This window comes from Ahaetulla prasina, chromosome 3 (assembly GCF_028640845.1).
Source record: "Ahaetulla prasina isolate Xishuangbanna chromosome 3, ASM2864084v1, whole genome shotgun sequence".
NCBI lineage: Eukaryota > Metazoa > Chordata > Lepidosauria > Squamata > Colubridae > Ahaetulla > Ahaetulla prasina.
Genome location: NC_080541.1, coordinates 213,224,522 through 213,240,491, shown reverse-complemented (window position 1 = coordinate 213,240,491; position 15,970 = coordinate 213,224,522). Strand labels below are relative to the sequence as shown.

At 42.7% G+C, this 15,970-nt stretch overlaps 1 protein-coding gene across 1 annotated transcript in view; it reads right to left on the bottom strand.

The window, feature by feature from the left end:
- NPEPL1 (aminopeptidase like 1) overlaps nt 1-14,863 on the bottom strand; it is a 31,214-nt gene extending 16,351 nt beyond the window's left edge. The window contains exons 1-4 of the mRNA XM_058177621.1: nt 14,662-14,863; nt 6,574-6,759; nt 4,614-4,784; nt 2,180-2,269 (exon numbers count right to left, since the gene is read on the bottom strand). Coding sequence (XP_058033604.1) covers nt 2,180-2,269; nt 4,614-4,784; nt 6,574-6,759; nt 14,662-14,811 — 597 coding nt within the window. The 5' untranslated portion in view covers nt 14,812-14,863. The remainder of the gene's footprint in view (nt 1-2,179; nt 2,270-4,613; nt 4,785-6,573; nt 6,760-14,661) is intronic.
- Between the last annotated feature and the right edge of the window lie 1,107 nt (nt 14,864-15,970).

The window sequence follows — 15,970 nt, the reverse complement described above, 5'->3', positions numbered from 1 at the left end:
TGAGAGTGAGTGACTGGCCCAAAGTCACTCAGTCAGCTTTCATACCTAAGGGATTAGAACTCATGGCCTCCTGGTTTCTAAGCCAGCACTTTCACCATTACACCAAACTGGCCCACAGGTTCCTAGAATGCCATGGCACAAGTTCAAACCAGCAATCCCAAAGCAAAAAGCAAAAATTTCTCTCTTGACTTGATGAAATCCTTCTGTGTAGCTATGTCAGCACCCCTCCTTATCCAGGAAAAGTGTCACTGAGCCAGCAGAGTGAAATGTGGTAAGGCTCTATATTAAACGAAGATGAAGAGAGATACTTTGACAAGGGCAGGATCTTGTCTACCGTGGCCAGTTAAAAATGATGTACTTTAAGGACCAATAATATCATTTCTATTTTGCAGTGCTGAGTAGCCATGGGAAGAAGAATGTGCTGAAGCACAAACATCTGTCTACAAAATAAGTAAGTAAATAATTCTTACTAACATTACAGATCAATATTTTTCATTTTAAAAATGTGTGAGAAATTTTAGAGGCCATAAGAGATCATAACAGTAAGGAGTCCCCATGTGCAACAAAATTGTAACTTCTACATGGGGAATTCCACAGTATTTTTCCAACTTTTCTTATGGAGAACCTTCGGTGGGAAAGCTGCTTTGAAAGAAGAATGCCTATCATTTCTGTTCTGATTTTAAGAGAAAAGCGTATGAAAGAATCTCTGATCTTGAGTGATTAGGAATGGCAGAATTATAAACTTATCAGCCCGAAACGATTTAGAATTTCAACAGTAGGTTCTACACCCTAGGCGATTTGTTTTAGAAATTAGGAAAGGGCAAGTAAATGAATATTTTGGTTAATTTTTCATCACTGGACACCTCTCCTCCAGCATGAATCAATTCTGTTGGCTGGACAGTTATTCCTTATTCATTAGAAGTGCTTTATTGCTATTTCCAAGTGTTTTATCTCTAAGCTTCTCACAAGCAGCAAAACACAATATTAATAATTACAATCCTCATTAAAAAATCAAAATTATAAAAATATGGAATTCAGTCATAATAATTCAAATCCTACAACCAAAAACGTATCACCACCTACTTCAACTATTCACATCTCAATGCACACTGAAAAAGGTATGTTTTCAAATGACTCTTTGAAGGTATGTTTCAAATGAAAAGGTATGTTTCAAATGATACCAGTTTTCAAATCTGGTATCTGTGGTATCTAGGCCTTCTTGGACCTCTGGCCCCAGCACAACTGGAAGACATTAGTGTAGGAAAAGAGTACATAGAGCTTGGGGACAGAGTTAAGCCTTAAGTTTAGAGTCCTTGCATTCCCACAAATGGATTCATATCAGGCGTAAAGAATCAGGACTATTTGTAAGGTTAGGACATTTATTTATTCAAGCCTATCCAAAGAAATTTGGTCAACTGAAGTTCAACACTAAATTGGTGCCAGATAAGGATCAACCAGGGGTGAAATGTAAAATCTGTTACCACGGATTCTGTGGCTTGGTGTGGGGGGTAATGTGACTGGGTGGGCGTGTCCAACTTTTTTTTTTTACTTTTAAAACCATTTTTTCTACAACCTCTTCGGCTGAAGAGGTTGTAGAAAAAATGCTTTTAAAAGGCTTCTCTGGCGATCCCAACTGAGTTGCCTGATCATCAGAGGCTTTTTTTTTTAACTTTTAAAAGCATTTTTTCGGCCAAAGAAAAAATGCTTTTAAAAGTTAAAAAAAACACCCTGTGATGATCACTTGGCTCAGCTGGGCGGGGGGAGGGAGGGATTTTTGCTATTAGTTCTCCGAACCACCCGCTGCCATCGCTACCGGATCGGGCAATCCAATCTGAACTGGGAGCATTTCACCCCTAGGATCAACCAAATTCAAACGAGGCTGGACCATTTGTGGCAATGTAACGATTCTAAGCTGATGACACATTTAACTCCACCCCTAAACTCTGCCTGCTCTTGTCTTACAATCAGGCCAAAAAAACCCACTAATTTAATTCTTCAGCTTCATAAAACTCTGCTTGTTAACTGTGAATTATTTCAGGATAAAATGATAAGTAAAGACCATCACCCCTTTGAGCAACCCTTGGAAAAACAAAGAATTTTGCTAGAAACAAAAATGAATCCTAGATAGGATTTTTCAAATTCACTGGAAAAATACCAATGTCTGAAAGGCATCACCAACCTCCAGGAACTTGTCAGTGTTCATTTCATTGCAAGGGCTGTCAACGATTCGAGCTGCCAGTCTAACCCCTTCTGTAGCACTTTCTAGACACTAAAAGGATAAAAGAAACAGTCTGTGTTGGTGGAGTTTTGTTTCATTCAAACAGTTTTTTTACTGCCCATAGACTTTTTAATGTATTATGTTTATTCAAGAATCATGAATGACCAAGCATTAAGGATTTTGGACCAGCCAATTTTAGCACAGCAGGGATGATAGATGTAAACCTTAACGATGAAAGATTAGATCCATAAGAGGGGTTGGCGACATGAAGCCTCTAACCCTAAACTAAAGCAAGTCTTTAGTTTTGTTGGGAGCAGCACAATCAACCATTGCTTTCTTCAAGAATGTGTGCTGACTTCCTGGCCTAGCTGTAGATTTGGGTCTTCTTTGTTGTCCCCCAACCATGTATGAATGGGACATGAACATTCAATGTTTGGCCAAGCTCTGTTTATCCTGTATATATACTTTGAAAGGAATGATTAAAAAAACCCCAGTATTTCTCAGCATTCTGGCCACCCAACAATGTTAAATTGCATTAACAACACCAAGAATCAGTTAAGGTGTTGAGAAATATGCATTACTTTGGCCTTATTTTATACTAACTTCATGGAAACTCATCAAAGAAATCTTTCAACATTCCAAATTATCCCCAATCAGAAAATATATTTTATGCCCAATTCTGTTACAGCCTTTCCCAACCAGCTCCTCTCCAGATGTGAGCAACAAAAATATCCAGTTCTCATTCATTAGGAGGAAAGGGTGGGGATAATGGGTCTTATCATTCAACATGCCTGCAGGGTATCTATTCAGGAAGTGTGAACTTCCAGATGTAGGATGTTATATTCTTGTTGATGGTCATCTTTGCAACCACTGATCTGTTTGATAGTCTTTGTGTACATTTTAATGTCATTGTTCATTTTAATGGTAGGTTGGACCATGCCCTGGTAGAAGAGATCAGCACAGCTGGTCCTCACTTCATGATCACTAGTTCAGCAACTATTTAACTGTTTAAGAGTGCAGAAAAGAGCAACAAAGATGAATAGGAGACCGGAGACTAAAACATATGAAGAATGGTTGCAGGAACTGGGTGTTGAGCCCAGCTCCGGCTGGACACATGATGCTGCAAGGATTTGGACAGTAGGAGAAACACCTACCCAGAGATCCGGCAGGATGACTTGTTATAGGATCATTAGGGGGGTGCAGGAATTGATGTCTGGGTTACACGAGGGGTGATCATAACACATGTGGCCGGGATAGCAGAGGACGATGCTTCGGCATCGCGAAGAGCTGCCATGGTTCCGGGGCTGGATGATGACATGGCAGCTGATGCCGTTAGATGTGGAGGGAGAGAGCGGTCAGGCACCCAATCAGCTGAGCAGCACAGCTAAGGGTGGGGCGCGGGAGACGCAGAATATTTAAAAGGCGCTGAGAGGCAGAAGCTCTCAGCACCGACTTTGTACAGCACGACCTCGATTAATACTGAGACCCGGTTTGTAGCAGACCCAATAAAAGAAGTCACGGTGGAAAAGAAACCCAAGTTCGGCTCGTTTATTTTCGGCATCTGGGACAACTGTGGCTGAGCTAGCCGAGAGAAAGTCTAGTCTAGTTTAATAAAAAGGACTAGGGGAGACATGATAGCAGTGTTCCAATATCTCAAGGGTTGCCACAAAGAAGAGGAAGTCAAGCTATTCTCCAAAGCACCTGAGGGTAGAACAAGAAGCAATGGGTGGAAAGTGATCAAGTAGAGAAGCAACTTAAAACTAAGGAAAAATTTCCTGACAGTTTGAACAATTAATAAGTGGAACGACTTGCCTCCAGAAGCTGTGAATGCTCCAACACTGGAAATTTTTAAGAAGAGATTGGATAACCATTTGTCTGAAGTGGTGTAGGGTTTCCTGCCTAAGCTGGGGGTTGGACTAGAAGACCTCCAAGGTCCCTTCCAATTCTGTTATTCTATTCTAACTTGAGTCAGCGCTGAACAAGTAGTAATCATGACTGAACTTTGAATTCCAGCTATTGCAGAGCCTCCCCAATCATGTGATTGCAGCCTGGTCACTTGGCAACTGGTTTGGATTTCTGATTGTTGCCATGTCCTACCGTCATGTGATCCCAATTTGAGATTTTCCCTGCCAGCTTCCCAGTAGCAAAGTCAATGGGGAAGCTGGCAGGAAGTCAGACATTAGACATGTGACTTCACTCACAGTTATTTCCTAATAATGGCAACTGGGCACCACCAAAACTGCTGATGCCAAGTGGCACAGTCACTTGATGCTGTACTTTACCACTGCATTGCTTAGGGATGGAAATTCTGCTTCCAGTTACTGTAGTTAAGTGAGGATTAGCTGTAAATAATTTGTTTGTAATCTGAAGAATTCTCTGGAAAATGTCAACCTACTTTCAGCATCTCAACCTCTACTGGGCCATTGTTCTGCCCAATTAAGAAAAACTCCACAACCACGGTCTTCTTTTCTGTACGTCTAGATGAACTGGAGCGAAGCGTGAAGAGTGGGAAGGCCCGAGCTATGGCACAAGCTGAAGCAAAGACCTCTGAGCGCTCACACACCATCTGAAACAGATAACCAACACTGATTTTTTTAAAAAGAAAAAGTACGTTGAACAAGTTTTTACTGAGACAAAAGGAGTTTAATCCATGTTTTTCAATTTTTTTCCCTGGAACCCCTGAATCCCATAAGAACCCAGTGATGTTCTGCGAGAGACAACAAAAAATCAAAATATTAGTTGTCTAACACAAGAGCAATGTTTTGTTTTGTTTTTAACTTGGGCAGATTTAAGAAGTATGGACTTCAACTCCCAGAATTCTCCAGCCAACATATCTGGGTAGGGAAATCTGGGAGCTGAAGTCCACATATCTTGAACTTGCTCTGGTAGAAAACCACTACATTAGAGCTTTGCCTTTTGGTCAGCAATTCTGAGGATTGAAAAAACAATCAATGAGTTCTGTAGCCTGAAAAAAACTTCAAAATCTCTTCTGTCATCTTGCACACTTATATTTGGAAAATTACAGCCTTCAGAGTAATTTTCATCAATGACTTTTGGGTTGCAATGAAGCTGGAGACAATTATTTTGTTCCATTTCTGCTCTGTCTTGAGACACAGAAAGCAGGTTAAAAGATTAAAATAAGCAAAGCATTATGACTGATGGCCAATTTCCTGGAAGAACGATACTTGTTTTGTTGTTATGTAGTCCACCCACATAGAGACTAGTCCTTGCTTGAATAGTGACAATTTGTACAGTCCGTTGGAGAGAAGGAGCACTGATTTAGAACAGGGGTCTCCAACCTTGGCAACTTTAAGACTTGTAGAGTTCAACTCCCAGAATTCCTCAGCCAGCGAAGCCAAGTTTTCTCAAATTCCTCAGCCAGCGAAGCCAAGCCAAGAAGCCAAAGTTGCCAAGGTTGGAGACCCCTGATTTCAACTGCAAAGAGGCTTACAGCAAACACTCACAGATCTCAGCAATTGCATTTATACAACCAATTAATCCGATCTGTTTCTGGATTGGCATAGATAAGATAACCAATTGGTCTGGGTTACTACAAGACAGCATAAAAAAAAATATCTCACTAATATTTTGCACACTACAAAGAGACAATTGGCAGGCCTTTAACTGATATTGCCATAAGCCCTTAGCCTCAGGAGATATTCTCCTCCATTTTAGAAATTAACTACAGCTAGTCATCGTTTAGCAACCACAATTGGGACCAGCAACGTGGATGTTAAGCAAAGTGGCCATTAAATGAAACGGCAACTGTGGTTATGATTGTCCTCCAGCTTTCCTTTCCTTTAAAAGGTAAAGGTAAAGGTTCCCCTCGCACATACGTGCTAGTCGTTGCCGACTCTAGGGGGCGGTGCTCATCTCCGTTTCAAAGCCAAAGAGCCAGCGCTGTCCGAAGACGTCTCTGCGGTCATGTGGCCGGCATGACTCAACACCAAAGGTGCATGGAACGCTGTTACCTTCCCACCAAAGATGGTCCCTATTTTTTCTACTTGCATTTTTACGTGCTTTCGAAACTGCTAGGTTGGCAGAAGCTGGGACAAGTAACGGGAGCTCACCCTGCTACACGGCAGCACTAGGGATTCGAACCGCTGAGCTGCCAACTTTTGATTGACAAGCTCAATGTCCTACCTCCTGAGCCACTGCGTCCCTCCTTTCCTTTACAGATCTGCAAAGATTATCAATGCAATGACTGGTCACAAGGTGATATATATATATTTTATTACCGGCATAACTGAGAACAATCATGAAACGAGGCCACCCCCTCCAAACTGCAGGTTGGCATTGAAGAAAAACCACCCCAATGGAAAGCTTTGAGTGCTTTCTCTCCCATCTTCACTTACAAGGATGCATCTCTTGGTTCCTCCAGGCAAGCACGTCCGGATAAGCCGGGTCAGGAACTGAGCAGCAGATGGGCTGTTGTGTCGACTCACCCGGGAAGGTAAAGCAGCTACTGTGGCATGGTTCAGGTAGAGGGGACAGCTGTCGGTGGGGTTGGGGTTCAAAGTATTTAATGCCGCTTGCCATATCTGAGAACAGAGGGGAAAAGATCAGGTCTTCTGCAGGCAACTGTTCTTCAAGCAGAATCTGCAGTTCAGGGAGATCCTCAAGGCTGGTCCAAAAAGTCGAGATGGCAACCATAATGGTGCACCTGAAGCTCTGCCCGTTTCTTATGCGTGTGGTATGTAAAAAAAACAGGCAGATCTTCAATTGCACCATTGTGTTGCCTTTTTGGACCATACCCTGAGGACAGCGATAGCATTTAGGCTTATATACCACCCCACACGTATAGTCAAGGCTATGGTTTTCCCAGTTGCAATGTATGGCTGTGGACCATAAGAAAGGCTGAGCACCAAAGAATCAAGGCCTTTGAACTATGGTACTGGAGAAGACTCCTGAGAGACTCTTAGACTGCAAGGCAATCAAACCGGTCAGTCCTAGAGGAGATCAACCCTGACTGCTCTTTAGAAGGCCAGATCCTGAAGATGAAACTCAAATGCTTTGGCCACCTAATGAGAAGGAAGGACTCACTGGAGAAGAGCCTAATGCTCGGAAAGATTGAGGACAAAAGAAGAAGGGGACGACAGAGAACGAGGTGGCTGGATAGAGTCACTGAAGCAGTAGGCATAAGCTTAAATGAACTCAAGGAGATGGTAGAGGACAGGAAGACCTGGAGGAACGTTGTCCATGGGGTCGCAATGGGTCGGACACAACTTTGCAACTAACAACACCACCACCCCATAGTACTTTGAAGCACTCTCTAGATGGTTTATAATGTATAAGCATTATTTTCATATTGTCCCCAACAATCTGGGTCCTCATTTTATCGACTTTGGAAGGTTGGAAGGCAGAGTCATCCTTGAGCCCCATCAGGATTGTACTCCAGGTTGTGGGCTGCTTGCCTGCAGCACAGCACTGTGCCTCCCGGGCTCTAATGGAATGCCCTTGTCTGACCTGCAATATGTAATGTTCTGAGTTTTTGTTGCTATTTTTAAGGAGTGCACTGGTTTTAATTGTATGCTATCCAGAGCGGCCCTTGATTTCCGGTGGCTTTATCAAGCAAAATGATACCAATCAACCTGTCCAACAAATGTGTAGCTGTGATTAACTGCTCTTATAAGTCCACTGGCTAGCCGCTAGAGAAAGAGGACAGCTCTCTGGGCAATCAAATCAGTTGAGTTACCCTACATATATGGCTGTCATCCCTACTGATCTGAGCCTACAAAATCTAATTTTTAGAGCCATCAGATCTGTGCTCCATCCGTCCAGATGACTACAAGATGGCGACAGAGAGATATAGAAAATTCCAGCTCTTTCCTGCTATCTAGCAGTTGCCTGTATATTTGCAGCCCTAAATTTTGGCACAGCAGTCAATATAGGAATAGCAGTCAACATCAGTGCTTCCCATAGCAGTTAATATGGGAAACAGAAATCCCTCATTATCCCCAGTGCAATTGGAGTATGGGAATTTAAAGGAACCCTTCATTAGTTCCCCTCTATGCCCGGGGGACTTACACCAGCGAGCCCTAACTTACAGTCCTTCAAAAATGCATGCATGTATAATCTTTTTCTAGACAATATGAAGATTCTTTTGCATTTAAGTGGCTGCATTAGCACATCATGCGAAGTATAGCTTTTTTGGGTTAGATTCTAATTGGCTGGGTGAAAGCCAAGCTACACAGTCCATGATTCATCAATTGCAATGGCCAAAACTAGACATGATTTTAAGTCAAGCCTATCTCTGTCTTAATGCACTGGGTGCATTAGACAGACAACATTTTAAACATGGAACCAAGGTTGGGTTTCTCATGGCAGTTCCCAACTGCATTTCTTTTTTTCAGAGAGATGGGAAGCAAATATTAGAGAAAGTAAATACTATTAATGGTAAATTAAGTAAATACTATTAGTAATAGTAAATAAAGTAAATACTAATAGTAAATAAAACAAACACTAACAGTAAATAAATACTATTAATAGTTGGGCTCTGCTGCCCTATTAATAGTTCCCCTGAAGAGCTGCGGCAGTGGTGAAATCCTCTGAGGTCTGCTACCAGTTTGCTGCGTGTGCATGTGTGTGGTGCGCACCGCAGATGCTACCGCACAGCGCTGAAAAAGAAGGCTTAAGAAGCCTTTTCCAAGGTAAGTAGAACAGCAAGGGGGGGGGAAAACGGCTGTGCTATGCGATTTATATTCGCTAGAAGGCAGGATTTCCTGCTTTTTAGCGAATATAAATCGTGCGGCATAGCTGATTGTCGGAATTACCTTTTCGTCTGAACCGGTAGCCTTTTTTTTACTACCGGTTCGCCTGAACCGGTAGCTTTTATTGTTACCGGTTCGCCTGAACTGGTCTGAACCGGTAGCATTTCACCCCTGAGCTGCGGGCCTATTTAAAGAATTCCCAAGAAGGGGGTTGTTTCAAAAAAGGACATAGAAAGCTGCTGTTGCTGTTATTATTAATAAAATTAAATCTGTATACCACCAGCATCCCAAAGGCTTTAGTCCAAGATTCAAAACAAGTCTCCAATCACAGGGAGGTCCAGCTGTTGAAAAGTAAATAAAAATAGCTGGTGAAAGTCATTAAAAGGGGATAGTGTCTTTAAGGCAACTGTTGGCACACACCTTCAAAACATGCTTCTCAAGTGTGTGATATACTGGCCCTGATGCTTTGTCAGTATTGCTCAACTAGGAAAATACATGCTGATTAATCAAAACAGAAACTGCATGTCTCTCCTGGCTCAGCAGAGCAAATTATGACTTATGTGGCACTGTGCCTATACAGTGCTAAAACTCTTGTGTTTGATACCTTGTAAACTACCATGAGACAAAACTGGAAAGAATAGGGTAAGAGTGATTATACTACGATAATTTAAATCGGCTAATTTAAAGAATGCTGGGATCCATGATTTCTGTGGGGATGAAAATTGGGAAAGCTGAAAAAGGGATTGGGATAGATTGGTATACACGACTGCAAATACAATCAAGATATGATGAAGATTTGAAACAGTATGGTTTTAATTTGGAAAAATCAGAATTGGACGAGATGTTGACTGGGACAGATGAAAAAATGATTAAGAAATTGTATAATTACTTATTGCAAATCAGATCCGAAGAGGAAGAAGTAAAAGAGACAATGAGAACATGGGCAAAATACTTTGGTTATACAATGGTTATACAGAGATGGCAACAACTATCGGAAAGGAATTATAAATTAACAATGGCAACTTCATATAAAGAAAATTTATATAAAATGTTTTATAGATGGCATATGTCACCAGAAAGATTAGCAAAAATGTTTAAGGATAAATCAGCTAAATGCTGGAAGTGTTTTCAATTGCCAGGACCATATTATCACATGTGGTAGACTTGTACCGAAGCAAAAAATTATTGGGTTAGAACACAGGCATGGTTAGAGGAAATGTTGCACCAACATATAGAGTTAAAACCAGAGGGATTTTATTGGGTATATTACCGGAGAAATATAGCAAAGAAGATATATATTTGATTATTCATATAATAACAGTCGCGATAATTGTATTACACAAAAGTGGAAGACAGAAAAAATCCCATCAGAAGTAAAGGTAATAAAGTAGATTTTAGAATGTGCAGAAATGAATAGGTTAACATTTAGAATAATAGATAAAGAGGAATTGGTATATTTCAAGACATGGGGATGATTTTATGTATGGTTAGAAAAGAAATATGAATAAAAGATTATAGAGAAATAAATTAGATAAGGTATAAGTAAATGAGAGAGAAGACAAAAAAGAAATAGAAAACCAGAAGACACCTGTGTAAAAGGAAAATGGGAAAGGGGGGGGGAGAAAGAAAACATTATTATATAAATGTACATTTATGATATGTGTGAATTTAGTAAAATGAAAAAGTAATTGAAAAGAAAGTAAAAATGGGGCTTGCTCGAATACCACTTTGAAAAGTACTTTGAAAATGAATACAACAATAGAGAGAAAATGGAGAGGGATAGAGGAGAGAAGAGAGGAAGGAGAGAAAGGGAAAGAAGAAAGGGAAAAGGAGAAGAAGAAAGGAGGTATGGGGAAAGGAAGGGAAGGAGAGGAGAGGAGGAAAGAAGAAAGTAGTAGATGGAAGAAGGAGGAAGAAGGAGGAAGAAAGGAGGTATGGGGGAAAGGAAGGGGAAGGAGAGGAGGAGAGGAGGAAAGAAGAAAGTAGTAGATGGAAGAAGGGAGAGAAAGGAAAGAGAGGAGAGGGAGAAGAAGGATTGTTGTAAAACAACGGAAATGAAATGGTAGAAGAGCAACCCCCAAATATACTTAAATTGCTTAGGAAGAGCCAGCGCTGTCCGAAGATGTCTCCGTGGTCATGTGGCCGGCATGACTCAACGTCAAGGCGCACGGAGCACTGTTACCTTCCCACCAAAGGTGGTCCCTATTTTTCTACTTGTATTTTTTATGTACTTTCGAACTGCTAAGTTGGCAGAAACTGGGACAAGTAACGGGAGCTCACCCCGTTACACGGCAGCACTAGGGATTCGAACCGCTGAGCTGCCGACCTTTTGATTGACAAGCTCAACATCCTAGCCCGAGCCACCGCGTCCCCTTTTTTATTTATTTTATTTATTTAAAGCTCACCAAAAGGCCAAGCCTGCATTGGTAGCACTCTTCAACTCTTTTCAACAATAATCCTGTAAATTGGGCTGAGGGTAGGCCTAGTTCAACACCTTGAATCTTAAAAGCTTGAATTTCATACTCCCATTGTGAAATTATAAGAGCTGGATATTCTACCCGTATAAAATAGCAGCTGTATTTGTAGAAATGGCAGTTCCACATGGCATGGCTGGCTGCGAAATTCTGAGAGTTGAAGTCCAAGTATCTTCACAGTGTTGAGGCTGAAAAATCCTGCTGTATAGGTGATCTTCAATTTACAACCACAATTTGGTTGACCAGAGTTTCCATTGCTATGCAGGGCAGTTGTTAAATAAGTCATGCCTGATTTTATGGTCTTTTTTGACACTGTTGTAAAATGAAGCATGCAGCTATTAAACAAATCCGGCTCCCCTTCTGACTTTTTTTTTATTTTTTTAAAAATTTTATAAACAAACAAACAAACATACATACAATACATAATCAATAGTTCAGTGCTTCATCTGAGTACATCTTTTGTGTCTTCTTGTTCTCCAATGTTAATCATTTTATTAAATCATCATTTCATTGATTGCAACATTCCTCCCACATTTCTTACTTTGCTATTGATACACTTACCAATCTTCTCTCTCCTCTTTCTTCTTCCCATGTTTCATTACATTACCCTATATATATTTCTTCTCTAACCAATGGTAAAATTGTCCCCATATCTTAAAATATTCAGATTCCTCTCTTTCTTTGATTGTCAAAGTCAATCTAGTCATTTCTGCACAATCCAATATTTTCTTAATTACTTCACCCACTGTAGGGATTTTCTCTGCTTTCCATCTTTGCGCAAATACTATATCCTTGCTGCAGTTATTATGTGAATAATCAAATATATATTTTCTTTACTAAATTTCTCTGTTAGGATACCCAATAGGAACAGTTCTGGTTTTAAATCTATATGTTGTTGTATCATTTCTTCTAATCATGTTTTAATTTTAATCCAATAGTTTCTTTGTTCTGGACATCTCCACCACATATGATAATACGATCTGATGACATTTCCAGCATCTCCCTCTGACTTTGCTTGTTAGAAGCTGGCTGGAAGATTGCAAATGGTGATCACATGACCCCAGGACCCTACAACAGCTGTAAACAGATGCTACCAGTAGTAGACAAACACCCAAATTTTGTTCATGTGACTTTGGGGGTGCTATGTATGGTTGTAAGTGTGAGGACAACTCATAAGTTACTTTTTTCATCATTTATTTATTTATTAAATTTCTGTTAAGGGTAATCTGGGTTCACAACCAAGATTGTGGACTGTTGAGCAGAGTACCCTACGCATGAAAATGACCGAGACTGGTTGTATACAATAACAGTCACTTGCAGACAAACTGGGGTTTGATATTCCTTTACTTTTAGGGAAAAGGCAAAGTCATAGTCCAAAAACAATTCCAGGTCATACACATATAAAGTCAGTCAGTCAGTCTTCTTACCAATGTAGACTTGCAAAACAAACAAGCTCTTCTTTCAGTTCAGTTCAATTCACAACAGTCAGTATCTTGAGGAATCAGTAACTAGCCATGATCAAGCAACGATCATAAAGCTCAAATATACAGTTGCAGCATGTCATCAGGTTATAATACTGTAGCATCCCTGTAATTCCCCAAACAAGCTATAATTTAGTAGTCCTTTTATACATTGGCTACAGAGCTCAACCAATCAGGATGGCTCCATGATGCAGCACAGCCTTAAAGCAATATCATGCCTTTCTTTAAACATACATAGTTAGTTTATATATTGCCTGGCCAACTAGTTAGGCAAATTACAATTTCCTGACAATTTCCATGCCTATACTTTATTCTGGCCTTTGTAACTTTTAACGATAGCTAAATGAATGGTCGTAAGTCTAGGATTACCTGTAAGAAAACCCATTCAATTTCCTTGTCAATGTAAGAATATTGGGGAAAATGGAATAAAATCTAGAGTAGTGTTTCTCAATCTCAGGAACTTTCACATGGATTGACTTCTACTCAGAAAGTTCCCCAGCCAGCATGATCAAAGGCAGCGGTCTTCAACCTTAGTAACTTTAAGGCTTGTGGACTTCAGCTCCCAAGAGCAAAGCTGGCTGAGGAACTCTGGGAGTTGAAGTCCAGAAACCTTAAAGTTACTAAGGTTGGAGACCCCTGATCTAAGGATCAATTCATAGAACATCTTATATTACGTTTATTTTTCTTAATCATATTGATTCAAACACAATTGGCTGAACTCACAAAACATCTTAAACCACAAGCAACTCTTTACTAGTCACAAAGATTAGGTTTACCCAACACCTCCAAGAAGCAAGCAACATTTTTGGGCCAGCCTAAATCTGTGACTTCACGTAGCATTACCAAGCAATCAGTCTATCTGAAGGCTATTGTCTCTCTCTCTCTTAGGAAGATATGAAAAAGAGGCAGGCAAACACCTGGAAGTTTATGTGATTAACTCGGGGAAAGGGGTGGGGGGCAGGGATAAAGCGCAGGCAGCAGATTGCCACGAGGTTAGCAATTTCAAAATCCACTCAATTCGGAATCTGCACCGACAGCAATGAAGACCAGATCCTCGGCACCGGAGTCAGAGCACCGCTGCTCCCCACACACCCATCTCCATCTTGCAAAGCGCTCCATGAGGGCGGAGGGCTGCAACCCCCGGGCACAAAGCTGCTCTACTAATGGAAGTGAGTATCTGTAAGCTCGGGGTTGAATTGCGGAGTCCTCGGTGGTCTCGGAGCTCGGTGGTTGGTTTGCTTGCAGACATTTCATTACCCGAACTAGGTAACATCATCCGCGCTAGTCATCAAGACGGGAAGTTTTTAAAAAGAAGAGATTGGACAACCTGACATAGTTATATATGCTTTCCTGCCTGAGCGGGGGGGGGGGGGTTGGGGGGGTTGGACTAGAAGACCTCCAAGGTCCCTTTTCCAATTCTGTTGATTCTATTCTATTCTAGTTTAGTTCCGGATAATGAAACATCTTGCAAGCAAACCACCCAACTTTGGGCACCCCCGAAGGAACTCCGCTCCGAGCAGGGCGCCGGGAGAGGCGCCGGGATTCAACCCGATCGCCGCGGCTGGAGCGGTTCGCGGCTCAGCCTAGGCCTGTCCGGCAAGAGAAAGGGCGAGGGGAGGGCGATCCGGCTCCGAGGCCAGCAGGGCCGCGGCTGCAAGAGCAACCGGGTTGGGGGGGTGAGCCGCGAGGGCTGCCAATCGGGGGCAGCGCCCCTTCCCAAAGGGCGAAGGGGGACGTTCGGCAGGCAAAGAGGCGATGCCAGCCCGACGCCGCGTTACCTCCTCGGTGACCCTGGGCTGGAGCTTGCCCCGCACGTGAGCCCACGGCAGCCGGTGGAGGTTCTGCAGCTGGCCAAGCACCAGCACCGGGCGGCTTTGCGGGTCCGCCTCGCCAGCGCTGGCCTGGAACTCCAGCTGCACGCTCGCCATCTTCCTGCCCGCGGCGCGGCGGCTCCTCCCAGGCAGGTGCCGCGCCTGCCTCCCGCGGCCGCAAGAAGAAGGACAGCGCAGAAGGAGGAGGAGGAAGAGAACGGGAGGAGCGCGAGTCGAAAACAGGCCATCCCGAGATGCCACCGGCCGGCGGCTGCCGCCGTTTGCCTTCGTTGCAGTGGATCGCTGTCAGGGCCAAGGTGGCTGTTTCCTGGGGATTTCCCGGCTAGATTCAACTGAAGTCTTGGCCCAGCTAGAAAATTCACAGGTAGGAAAAGCGCCAGGGAAAGAGGAACGTGCTTCAGAGGAAGGTGTCAGTCAGAATAGAGCTGGAGGGGACCTTGGAGGTCTTCTAGTCCAGGAGTCTCCAACCTTGACAACTTTAAGCCTGGAGGACTTCAACTCCCTGAATCCCCCAGCCAGCAAAGCAAAGCCAGCAAAGCAAAGCTGGCTGGGGATTCTGGGAGTTGAAGTCCGCCAGGCTTAAAGTTGTCAAGGTTGGAGGCCCCTGTTTCTAGTCCAGGGCTCTCCAACCTTGGCAACTTTAAGACTAGTGGACTACAACTCCCAGTTCAATTGCCAGGGTTGGAGAGCCCTGATGTAGACTGCAGAGAGGCTTACAGCAAACACTCACAGATCTCAGCAAAGCTGGCTGAGGAACACTGGGAGTTGTAGTCCACAAGTCTTAAAGTTGCCAAGGTTGGAGACCCCTGTTCTAGTCCAGTCCCCTGTTCAAGTGGATCCTATACCACATGGGTTGGAAACAGCAGCACTGTGACTCTCCTGCTCTCTCCCATCCATCCCCGATTTGGGAAAATCTGCTCCAAGGTTGAATAAATCCAGATTGAAATCTAGCGAGCTTTCATTGGGATGGGGTGGGGTGGGATTATGACAAAATTGAACTGATGGAGCCTTTCAAAGTTTGAGCGAGCAATCAACCAATGAAACAGAAGTGGCCTTCAGACCTTGTGGGAGCTTCATCGCTGGAAGCTTTCAAGAGGCTGGACTGCCATTTGTGTTGTAGGCAGGGTCTCCTGCTTGAGCAGGGGTTGGACTGGATGACCTATAAGGTCCCTTCCAACTCTTGTTAATCTGTTAAAATAAGGAAAAGGGAGGAATGAGCCCAGTAGTAGACCCAGAGTTGGAAGGGAACTTTGAG